Source organism: Aptenodytes forsteri, unplaced genomic scaffold (assembly GCF_000699145.1).
Source record: "Aptenodytes forsteri isolate BGI_AS27 unplaced genomic scaffold, ASM69914v1 Scaffold404, whole genome shotgun sequence".
NCBI lineage: Eukaryota > Metazoa > Chordata > Aves > Sphenisciformes > Spheniscidae > Aptenodytes > Aptenodytes forsteri.
In genome coordinates this window covers 4,524,854-4,538,103 of record NW_008795629.1, presented here as the reverse complement: position 1 = coordinate 4,538,103, position 13,250 = coordinate 4,524,854, and the positions used below count along the sequence as shown (strand labels likewise).

At 39.7% G+C, this 13,250-nt stretch overlaps 1 protein-coding gene across 1 annotated transcript in view; it reads right to left on the bottom strand.

Annotated features, from left to right (window-relative positions):
• The window catches only part of PSMD1 (proteasome 26S subunit, non-ATPase 1), a gene marked incomplete at its 5' end in the record, with an annotated part of 71,903 nt that overhangs the window by 19,937 nt on the left and 38,716 nt on the right, over positions 1–13,250 (bottom strand). The window contains 2 exons of the mRNA XM_009282445.1: positions 1,987–2,103; positions 5,220–5,334. Coding sequence (XP_009280720.1) covers positions 1,987–2,103; positions 5,220–5,334 — 232 coding nt within the window. The remainder of the gene's footprint in view (positions 1–1,986; positions 2,104–5,219; positions 5,335–13,250) is intronic.

Below are 13,250 nucleotides of genomic sequence, written 5' to 3'. Positions count from 1 at the left end.
GCAAGAAACTATGATAGTTATAACTAACTTTTAGGGTGTTCAAAACAAGTAAAATTTATATCTTCCGTGTTCAGTTCCTAAATTAGCAGAATATTTCAGGGATTATTTACTAGTTTATAATCTGTAGGTTTTTTGGAGGTTTTTTATTGTTTGTTTGGTTTTTAATATCTGCAGTGCTTCTATGACTGGGTAATGAACTGCCTTCTGTATCTATATTATATAACACCACACAAATTTTGGTTCAAACAAGGCTCCAGCATAAAGCTTTTTCAGTTCCTCACCCCATTTTTAAACAAGCCACTGAACCCCAGACTATACATCTCATCCTGTATTTGCTAGCCAACTATTTTAATTACCCATTTAACAAGCCTAGGTATTACACATACCTCTGAAGTCACAGTTACCAGGCCTCTTTGGGAAAAGAGATCTGACTTATTACACGCCCCAAATAATCTTTATTTTTGCTAGCTGTTTTCCTGTCTGCACTTTTCTTTAGGACACACAGACTCTTTCACCTATCATCTCAAAAAGACTGAAACCCCAATAGACAGACTCAGTAAGTAATCCACAACTGTCTCAGATGTCTGACTGATTCAGAGCAGTCTGTAATTCCCATCCCAAGAGGATCAGGGTGCTCTGCAAACTAAAATGAATTTATTCTCAATGTCCTTTCATAGAAGAAAGCATCATCCTTATTTCTTTCAGGTGGGAAACTGAGGCACAGGAGAGCTATACAATTTGCTCAACACTAGAGGAAGCACAGAATGATTAAGCCTGATCTCCTATATTGAGGGCTGCATTCCAAGCACCTGACCCAAGGAAGAAACAATAAAAACAACACGCAGTTTCTTTCCATAGAAAGAGAATTCAACTTCACATTACAGAGACTTTGTAGCTTGGAAAGAGGGGATCCAACAGAACTCTAGTGTTCTCCACTGGCTTATTCAGTTGAACTACAATTCTGATAATATAAACAACGCTCCCTGGTTCTGCTCAGTGAAAACTGTTTTTTTTCTTTTCTTTTTTTTAATAATTCAAAGGAACAAACTGTCTGCCAGCAAATCTTCATGTTCCGTGACTTGGAAATACCAAAACACCTGTATTTGTAGATTTCCTTCGCTGACTTTCCCAAGTAAAATTTTCCACTAAAGTTTTTTTTTCTTTCTCCACATCCAAATGCAGTGAAAAAGTGGCTGTTTTTATCACAGTTCAATTTCTAAAATGACATCAATAAAAGCAACCCATATATGACAGATGAGTAGCAAAGTACCAGCTACTGCTCTGCCTCAGCACTCACCAGAGCAGATGAAACGTGGAACCTCAGAGCTTCTATTAATGTGGACTTTTAGTCTGTACAAATGTTTGCATATCATCATCTGTCATATATTCACAGGGCAATCTATTTTTAAAAGCTAAACACAGCATATGCAATCCTTTTTGCTTTCTGAGCAGAAACACTCCATTAAAAAAATGTATTTGCTATAAGCCACTAAGCCAGTTCTGACAGCAGAAACTGTTTCACCTGAAAGGTGTTAAGACTAGCTACAAAAGAAACATAGTTATAACAGTACTTCCCTGCAGGGTGAAAAACTTAAGTTCACTATCATCAAAAACAACTTCTTTACTAAATAACGGTGTTCACATAAATCATGAGCATACAGGCCTCAGTGCATGGAAGACAGTCACTTTCATATCATTACAAGATGCTTTGAGACCTTTTAAGAAAGAGCATTTATTCTTGTAATGCCTAGAGTTAAAATGCTGTCATGTTATCAGGCTCGTTTCGATCAGCACGCATCGCTCCCCTATTCAAAAGTGCATGCTCTGATCCATGCAGGAGCTTCCTGCTCTGCATTCAGCTCTGGCTCTTCACAAGGCACGTACACTCGCTTGCCAATGCTTACGTGCAGTGCCAAGCACTAAAGACTTGGCAACCAAGACCATTTTTCCACCTAACAAGCCGGTATGTAAGGTATGACACGTTACCTTTGGGCAGGTAATCTCAGTCTGCTGGATCATGATAAGGGCAGATGCAATCAGAGCTCCTTGACGTACATAGTTCACAGGATCATTTGTCATTGGCTCAAGCAAATTAATTGCTTCCTAAAACACCAAGAAATAAGCAGTCACAAAGTTAATACTATTATTTTCAGTACCCCAAGATTCAGTACTCTAATGGAAGGTTATCAGATTGATGCTATCAGATGCATTTTTTAATATATTTTGCCTGTTCTTGGTAAATGAAGCAGAAATCTGTATTTCTGTGGATTTTCATCAATCAGGAAGAAAAAACCCCACAAAAAACAAGTGATGGATGGAACAAGATCTACCTGCAGAAACAGGCCAACAGATAAACAACAGTTGTTGTAAGCAACAGATGCATTCAGCACATTAGAACTACTGACATGTCTTAAATAGTACACACACGATTTGTACACTTTCTTTGCCACTCTTCCAACAAAATACATCAGCATTACCTTCATTTTCTACGTAAGGAGCAAATGAACCAGAGATATCAAACAACATGTTGGAGGTTATAAAATGAGATAGTAAAACAACTCCAGGTCCCAAATTCTTGGCCTTACACTTTATTGTTAGAACCTGTAACAGTTAGCATCACATGAAAGCACTCATTTTAAACCTACACCAAGTGGGGCTGCCTCTGAGCACCCATATAGTAAATCTAGGTTTTGACAACATTTCAAAACGCTCTATTGCTTCTTCAAATTCAGTAACTTCCCAGCTAAGAGCAACAGGAACATGATCCACAATGATTTATCAATAAGCATTCCTTTCAATGCAGTCATCGATTATGAAAAGCTGTAAGAGAGTCTATTGTAATAAATGCTCCTTAGATGTACCCAAGACCAGCATGTGCAATTTGCAGGCATCTCAGACTAAATCATATCTTTAGGCACATTTTTTAATCTCCATTTACAGTTCTGCCACTTTGCAAGCCATGACTTAAACATACATAGAATTATTACAGACAAATTCATTTCTAGCCATGCAAGGTCCTCAGCGCACATTACACAGGACAACTGAGCTCATCTAAACTCACTGCTGCCAAAATGAGATCCCTCTCCTTCCTCAATTTCCCTTCAGCTATCCAGTCTCTCCCCTTTCCCTGTAGTAGCTGCAGCCCTTGTCTCACCTCTCAGTGAGCTTTTCCAGCTCAATAATTCAACAGAGAACTGTTCCCTTTTTTGTTGTTGTTATCTGGGTCAGTTTTCTGTGAGTTTGTGTCTGAATCGGCTCACTAGGGAGCTGGACATGAGACAGAGCAAAAGGTGGCATGAGGGGCTAAGACTACCCGTTTCAACAGCAGCAAGTTGGTTAGTGGGCTCAGCCAGCCTTCACCAACCACGCTCTTCAGATTTAAGCAGAATAAAACTTAGATAGCAGTTTGTACAGCCATGGGCTGCACAGATAAATTTGGTCTGTGGCAACACAAGGGCTTTCTAAAAGCACTCTGAAATGGCACGTGAAGCAAGCTGTTAGATACTCTTTGGAACAGGAGAGATAACAGTTAGACATCCACCCCAAGAAGCACAAAGAGCTCTTTTAATCTATTATATGATCTTCTGATTGCCTAGTGATTCTGCCTGACTTCTGTTCTTTTAATCTATTATATGATCTTCTGATTACAGAAGTCAGACAGAATCACTAGGCAATCTCTTGTACGGAGCTCTCTCCTGTCCATACTTAAACTGAGGACATGAGCAAATGCAGTTGAGCGCATGAGTCTCCCAGCACAGACCCCTCTTGTTGTTACTTCTGTCAGGGCGAGGCTTTTAAAAAGCAGCTGATTTTGTACAAAACACTATTTCTAAGCACCACTTGTAGAATAATATCATGCCTTCGCTTAGACTGCTTTTGCCAACTGAGCTATCTCGAAGGCTGTGCTTCTCCACCTGAAGGTGACTCATTCATTCTTTGGCACACATTCAATACCATGTATGGAACATCCACTATGACAAAAAGCTGAACTTTCCGATCTCCAAAGTTGAATATATTTGAGCCTTCAAAACCTACTAATATAAGCTCTGGAAGACATGTCTGCATATAATCACATGGTTTAGGTCTTTATCACACAATGTATCTGGAAATAAAACAGACTTCTTTGTGCGACTAAAAGCATTTCCACTTAAATCAACTTGTCAGATGCAGCAGGTTAAAAATAATCAGCTCCTTGATTCCACTTTCCACTTGAGAATAAAGCAACCTGGATAAAAATAGGACTTTCAGTTTGCTTTCAAGTGTGCATGCTTTAGATACTGAAGATGGCAGACAGTGCATGTCAGCATTCTGTGCATTTCACAACACAAATGACATGCTGGGGAGCACTCACTTGCAAGAGCCACAGACCAAGTGTTTAATAGCTGAGGAAGGGATGATACAGATAAGCGTGAGGTTTATCAAAGACTTGGAAGCACGAAACATTACTTCCACACGAACAGTCTGTGCATCTGTTTTTAAACTGTGATTCAGTATCAGTACAGATTATATACACATGTGGGTGAAGTAGAGGAAGCTTATCCCCAGGTTTAATTGCTGCTTGTCCCAATGAGCACTCACTTCCCACAGCAGAAGTGGGATTCTTCTACTCTACAAGGTTCCTGCTATCATCTGTGAGAATTATCCTTCACTGACACTTATGAAGCGAGAATAAAATTTACTGGCTGTGAATTATACACCTGAAACTACAGTAAATTTCATTAAATTTCATTGCACTTGGCTTTACTACATGGATTTTCCATGAATTGTGTATCACAGAAAAGAAGAAAGGAGCTAGAAGTTATGCAACACACCTGCTGTTTTCCTGCCACTGGCACCCCCCTGTTCCCCCTAAAGCAGACTGTAAAAGATCAACTCCAAGGGCAAAGGAGTCTTGATTTTGGAGTACTGAACATACATTTAAAGTGCAGTGGCAACTTGACAGTAAGAAAACTCTAAGAAAAGTTTTGAAGACAAAATTCCAAGAAAGTGGCAATAATGTATAAAAACATTCCTCTACTTTATCTATTCTGTACAAGCAGGAAAAGACTCTCTACACCCAGAACAGTTAAAGAATTTAAAGTAGTACTGCTCTAGTCCAGCTGGCTAGCAGCGTACACGTGTGAGAAATCTGATCTCTGTGTGTGATGTTTCTGCACAAATGCCTCTGTGGAAGGAGAGAGCAGAAAGAGTCTTGGCAACAGACGGCTTCTGGTCCTCACCTTGTTTCCAGTGCCCGCACAGCAGATACCCAAAGCCATGGCAGCCCCATAACGCACGTGGGGATTGTAGCTCTCTGACAGCAAAGAAACCACGCTTGGACACTGCTCAGGAGTCCTAAAGAAAGGCAAAAAAAGAATGTTGTTTATTATTATTGTTGTTCAAAATATGGAGAATTCACTCTGTTCATACTGGAAAATTTAAAATTGTCCTTCCACACCGTATGTTTTGCATTTCTCAAAATGTAACCAGAGGGGTGGAACAAATAGACTAAGAGGAGAACAGGGAAATGCACAAATGAATAAACTTTCCTATCACTGCAGATATCACACAGTTCCCACTACTAAAGTCTTCCTTTTTAGTGCATCTTTTCTGCCTTTAAAAGATCACCCAGCAGAATGACGTATCTATTGAGATTGAGGTCTTTATCTCTAGAAATCATGCTGCTGTGACAGACTTTCCACTAGCAGAGGTTTACTCTCCATGAGACACAGAGTACTAAATCTCCCATCAGCAGACACAAAACCCAACTCTGGTATTCAGTCTACCTTCAAGGTTGGTGGGTCCCAAACTCCCTTTCGCAATCACTGTTTCTGCTGACTCCTCCTCACGCCCACCTACGGCTGTAAATCAAAGCATGTGAGGAAGTGCTGATACAACACACACTTCCAACCAGTGTATCAGCAATGTCTACTGTTGCCTCCTTACAATATCACGCTGTGATGTTGCTGCCTTTTAAGAGATCTGAAAAGGGAGCATATGCTCCACGCCTCGCCCTGGGAACCAGTGTCCTGTTGGTCATTACAGCAACAGAACTTCTAGCCCAGTGCTGGGGGAGATGAAAGGGAACCCTTAATTTCCTACAGCAAGAAGCACATGTTGCTAATGCAAACAGCCTTATGAATATTGAGTATTTCTGAAGTAGGGCAGAACTCACTTGCAGGTGTGGATATATTAATTGCCCTCCTGTCTTTGTCAGCATATTTATCACCCTTAATTTTGATGCCACACAAACCACTTCATAATATCATACACTGCCAATTTCAGCATTTCTAATGCAGCAAAGGCAAAATTGTTTGTAAAATAAGCATCTCTGCGTCACACTAGTCTGGATTCTGAACTCATCGCAAGCACATCCATCACAGCTAATCTGTTAAATTTACCCAATCTCACGACACCATGAACACGAGCAATGCAGGAATGTGGTTGGCAAGTACATGCTCATGAAAAAGAAAGATGGGAAACTATAAATCCAAGTGATTTAATTATGTCTGTTTTCAAAGTGCATGTCATCTGGTTATCCACTCCATCTCACTGTGTCTTGCAGCCCAGACTAGCTTTTTAATTGTCACATTCACAATCCTAAAAGCAGTCTTGCAAGCCATTTACGTTAACTATAAACTGATTTCAGTCTGAAACGTACAAAGGAAGAGCCTAGAACACCTTAGTTTTAGCTTCCCTTCTTATGTTTGCTATACTGAAAGATGGAAGTTGGAGGGTGGCAGCAGTACCTGTTGTACATAGGAAATATAACATAATGTAGGATCATTGTCTATCAAAGCACTCAACAACTCAAGAGGTAGAAAAAACGTTACAGAGTATGCTCCAGCATTGGTTTTACTTAAATGAATACTTGAATGATAGAAAACAAAAGTAAAAAAGACCTTAAGCAATAATCTAGTTCATTCTCTTCTTTCATTGTGACTGGGGACCAAAGACATGTTCATATAACCACACACTCATACTTCAGTTATACTTTACACACAAAATCAGTTAATTTCTACTCTACCTATTATCTCTTCTCCTTTCAACACTTTCCCATAGTCTCTTCTGATAACTAGTCCTAAACTCCTCTTTACACTCCTCCTGCTCCAGTTGATCGCAGACAGGCAGCACCACCACACAGGCTCCAGTCCTCCTCCAGAATTGCTGAAGGGACCCGAAGGCACCCAGGTTTCAGAGGCTACTCAATCCCTCAGCGGTAATGACAGCAAGTACCCCGATCTCCTACCTCACCCCTGCTTCCAACAGTCTGTTTCTTTATGAGTTGCCCTAAAATATCCGCATGGGGCAAGAATCCCATCTGGCAAGAATCCCATCTACCACCACCACCACCACCACCACCACCACCACCACCACCACCACCACCACCACCACCACCACCACCACCACCACCACCACCACCACCACCACCACCACCACAAAAAAACCAAACAGCAGCAAAAAAATACACATGAGAAGAGAGGAACAAACACAGTGTCGCTGGAAACCCTGCTGCCTCTAAGATGCAGCCATGATGACAAATGTTAAGAAAGGGGTAAGAGCTGGGAATGGAACGATTCTGTCCTGCAAGCAAGCAGTAGAAGTGAAGACTATAAACTAGAAGACACATTTAAAACTACATGTCAGTCTCTTGCTCAAATAACAGCTTGGATGCTGACAATGTTTTTTTTAAAATGAGCTGATGTTGAGACCAGGAATCACAAATCCTGTAATAAATGAGCCCAAGCATTCAGCTGCACAGAAGACTTCAGCTCTTGCACAAAGACTCTTAACACCTTTGCATTTGCTTTACTTCAGCAAATGTTGAATAAGCAGATTGGGGGCCGAAGAAGAGAAAAACATCTTCTGGCAAAGATGTGATTATGCACTTTGAAGCATTAATCATTACATTCCTGTTCAGAAAGCTGGATTTTATAGAATCACTAACTTGGACACATCTTTGTGTCTGAAGGCTCAGAAGTTCCAACACAGTTTTTTATTATAAAATCAGGATTAATGTACACTAATTGATTTTGGAATTCTTAGCCAGATTTACATTTTTGTGGCCATTATTTTAAATGCTTTTATCTCAAATCTATCCATAAAACAGTCAAACATTTTGACAGGGGGCCTTCTGTAAATCTACTTTGGGTGTTAAAGCTACTTAAGGGGTCCCAGCACTTTCCCCAGTAACGCAGTCTTCTTGAACCTGCAATCTTCAAAAAGTGTCTTTGCACATACTACAGAACTAGAAGACAGAACCACAAGTGGGTTGAGGAAGCTAAAGAGCCTTGTAAAAATGCTTATCAGAGGAACAGGACTTCAGTACACAAGAGTGCTGTTGGCATCAATGCTTAAACGATAACATTTGCTTGCTTGCTTTACGGCTGAGATGCTTTACGAAGTCCTACACACTGTTGCCAAAGGTTAGCCATGTAAACGCAAACCCACACTTTATAAAATTCATAAAATGCAAAACAATTCTGTCAAGTGATCAAAAGAAAAATTAAAAACCCCTCATAAGCAGTTACAGGCTGCAGTCGTGCTCCCGTGGCATTACTTCCAGCTGGCAATCCAGTTGGGGAATATGTTTAAAACATGACCACGTTCTCTCCTCCCCCTGGCCCGAGGCTTTCACCCTTCACTGAGAGCACAGCCACATGAGTTGCTGACTTGACATTCAGCACAATGGTGGGGCAGTCCTACTGCTGATGGAGAAAGTTTCTACTTCGCTGGTACCAAGCCCCACGCAGGTTCCCAAACAAAGTCCACCCCTCTGGCTCCCTGCTGGAGACCTCCACCACTCTGTTGTGCTGATGGCTGAACCCATGTGGTTATTGAGTAGAAACCTCTGGTGGGAGAGGGAGAAAAGTAACAAAGTGTGAGAAAACTTAAAAGCAGTACTAAAAAAAGATAAATGGTTTATCAGAAGTCATACTCAGGACTGACTAAGAGTAGCCTGTTGTTAATACGGACATCTGTCATTACTGCCAGTTAAACATAGAAGATAACACCACATGAAATACCAGGATAACATCTGGAGATTTAGTGGGCAAAAGTTTCATCTCCAGACACAATTTCCCGACCCCCTCTTAAAAGTCATAGTAAAAATTCTAAATCTGGAGTATATTTAATATATTTTGAGGACAGAAGCAACATACCATAGTCCTCTAGTCTGACCTTCCCATAACAGAGTCCAGTAATTTCATCTAAAAATTCCTACATTAAAGCCTAAGACATTTCTCTAAACTGGGCTCTATATCTTAGAAAGGTAGGCAATGCCTATTTTTAAACCAAATTATCTTTAATGCACTGGTTCCTTCCTTTTTTTCCTAACACTGGTTTTGCTCAAGCAGTTTGCTTTTGCAATGACATTTTACTACAACAGCAAAACGATGACAAAAGAACAGCCTGATTATTTCCTTCATTTTCATCTGAAGATTGCTCAACTGCTCCTACATAAGGCATCAAAACACAGACGTCAGTGAACCCAGACCCATATACAAAAAAACAACATCACAACTAGCTTCAACTTTGTTCTGTTACCAGGAAACTAAATGAATCAAGAAGCCAAAAAAGCCTAAAAGTTTCTTCTATAGGACTTCAACATGGTAGTCAACTACAGCTTTGTTTCCACCCTACACCAGGATAAAGTTCTACTGTTGGGATATATGGGCTGCAGATGAAGGACTTCTGAAACGAACCAAACTGGATCTTGGAGGAGGTCATTAACAAAACCGTAAAGAAAAATAAAGATGGACCAAGAGAGTAATGAGAGACTCTCAGCAAAACATAATAGCTAGCATTTTATTAGTTTTACTCACCAACTGGTTGCTTTCAAAACCTCCACGAGAAACAAACACCCTATGTAGCTAAGGATTGATCTCATTCCTGGGGATGTTCATCTCCTGTGACATTTAAGTGACATTTATATACATATAAATATTATATTATATTATATATATAAAAGCTGATACTTAGCTTGTAAGTGCCCTAGAATTTCTGAGAAACCAAAGAAAGTTTTGGATTCTTCATTATTCCAAAGAGAGAGGAAAGAAAGTTTTCCTCAAGCCTCCAGTGCAAAAATTCACAAAATAAAAACCAGGATGCCGATTGTTACTAACACAGACTAATATGATAAAACCACCAGAATAGATCAGCTGGACAAGGAAGGTGGTCAGTTTTCCTTTCAATCCATGATGTTGACCATGGAAGGTTCTCCATAGCTTGCAGAGAACCCTGAAATTGTATTTCCTTTTCACCACGAAACATTTCTTACAGCAGCATTATTAGGAATCTGTAAGGAATCTAAACTGGGTTTTTTTCTGAAGGTAAATACAACTGCAACATCTGCAGATACTGTAATTCTTAGCAGGCTTTGCCTACAAGAGCCTTACTGGGCTACTGAAAGTTGAGGAACACTGTTAGGTACATTGACTCTGTTTAACAATCCACTTTAATCTTTTTTTTTTTTTTTTTTCAAGAGGCATGCAACAACACCATAAGACAAATTAAAAACTCGGATTGCCATATCCTGAAGCATATTCCACTTAGTTTCTTAGATCACAGCCCAGTTAGAATCACATCCAAATACCTTTGCGCAGTTTATCACCAATTCTGTAAATTGCACATCTTGAAGGTTAGAGGACTATTGCCATTTCTCTTTATATTTCAGCAATATTTAAACATGAAATGTATATGTATATAAGGTAGCATCAATAAGTAAATAAACAGAATACTGAAAATAAACCATCACACTTGTCTTGTGATTGAGACTAAAAATGGAAGCATCTGAAGCATCACTAACATACACTTATTTTTTAATCTAAATATTTAAGGACTTTACAACTCGGTGAAAAATGAAATGTCAGAGAATTAAAGAACAATGACAAATATATCTTTTAAATTCCTCATTAAGTCTCCCCAGTCATATTTCAAAAGATTCTAAATATTTATGACTTTCTAAACTATTGGACATGAATTAATCATTTGATACAGAACTATTTCCACAAGTTGCTTTGGTAGTGCAGTGACAGATAAAAAAAAGAAAGGCTTAACAGAAGTTTCATTTCATCCATGAATGAGTTAATAAAGAAGGAATGCAGATATCTAATTGCACAATTTGCAGTCATTTCTGAAGGGGGTGTGTATAGCAGAGGGGGGAAAAAACATAGAAGATGGAAAACCTGCAGAGCAAAATGCAACAAACTGACGTATTTCGGCATAGACTACGCATGGGTGTAAAACCCGTCTCTTTCCCCCTTGACAAAAAGGATCCAAGCTATTCCCGTGCCAGGAATTTCCTGCAACTATCTCATGTGCAACACAGCCTCCTTCTCCGCAATGTTTTTCTGAAATGCCTCCTGGTTGCCTAAGCAATACTTGCTAAAGAATGAGAACTTCTAGGAGGCCCCCCACTGTCAGGATGATGAGGCTGGGTGCTGCCAACAGGCGCAGCAGATGAACTTGAGGGTATGCACCGACTGAACAACACCGTCACCAGTGTCAACTCACATCTAATGTAGACATGGCTCCATTCAAATAAAATAATATTGGCGATTTGAAAACAGAAATAACAGCAAGGGGTGGGGGGTGGGGGGAAAATCTATGTATGGTTCCAATATTCCAGTTACGGTGGACCAGGTGTGGGGTCTAGCAAGATTTAAGGTTTTATCATCATCAACACAGGAGAGGAGCTGGACATGGGGGCAGGATAGAGGCTTGCACAAAAAGCTTGGCCAGAGGCATGCAGTGAAGAACCTGCTGCAGATCTGTAATAGATATACAGGAGGATGTGTTTCTCAGAAATGATTCAAACCTGGGAAGGTTCAAAAAACATCACAAAAAGCAGGTAAGTTTTCTAGCCATCTGAAATGAAACAACGCACCAAACAGGTATATCTGCTATGCAAGCCTACATGCAACTAAACTCGTATCATCTTCCTCTGCAAGTTCCTAAGAAAACTCTGTTTTCATCCGTATTTAAAAAAGTCATTTCCTTTTCAATTAGGTATAAATGCGCTTATACAGCTTTCATCAGAGCAATCTGCAGGCAACAGTACAGCCTTCAGCTGATGCTTCATCAAGGTGCCTCCCCCCTCCCAATTTATTTAATTTAGCCATTCTAGTGGCTAAAGAGATGATTTTGTCATATAAACGACATAATAACATCCACTGAGGCATTCCAGAGAAGTGGGAACACTTGATTTTCACTTTGACCAAAACAACTCTTTACTGAAATAGCCAACAGTGATGCTCCTCAGATGGTAAGATCTGTGAAGAAAATTTATGAAGCGGTAATACAGAACTCAAGTTGACAAAATTACACTTCTCTAACTCTGATACTTCCCCCACACTGAAGTGACTGAGGGATAGTGTCTACTGCGCTGTGAAAGAGAAAATGTGGAAAGTAAAAAAAAAAACCAAACCAAAACCCCCCTCTTTCAAGATAATGCTTCAGCTCCAACACAGGCTTGCATCAGTAACTGACGCTGATGATTAGCAGATGGTTCTGATAGATGCATTGCCTATTTTTTTCCCCCCCGAAGTTTTAATTCTGTTCTTTAAATTCAGAGATGTGACATGAAGATCTGCATGTGGCATACACCCACAGGTAGACCACTGAAGTTAAAGGATTAATCTATCTTTTACTATACTTAGGTGGTTTTACTCCGGAACATTTTTTTTCCATTTATGATGCAGATATACTGACAATAAATAGCTCCATCTCCAGAAAGCAGTGATAATTCCAGCCGCCTTTCAACAAGGAAAAAAATAGTTCAAGTGTCAATGATGAAGAAAAACAAGCTTCATCTATACAATCAGAAAGAGTGAACACTGGCTGTGTTTAATCCAATGGAAATTTTGGTAAAGACTTCAAGTACAGTTAGATTAATGCCAGGAGAGCCTTCAAGATTTATAAAATAAACCAGAAGTTGATTAGACATAGTTGAGCTTAAGGAAAACGGAATCCAAATGCTCTTTAGCCCAATACAGTATTGTTCTGTCTTGATTTCTGCTTTTTGTATGTTTTCATGTGCTCTACTCTCTCAGTACTGTCAGGGGTGACAAATGGGGAGGTGGTCAGATAAGGAAACAGAATTACCATAGCTGGATTAATCTTTATTTCCTAATATATACTTTTCTGAAGAATAAAGATATCAGAATTCAATTGCAAATGAATACAGCATGGAATCTTACTGAAGGTTTCCTTTAAACAGGAAAAATAAGGAACAAGTGAAAACTACTTTGCTGGAAATTCTATTGGATGAT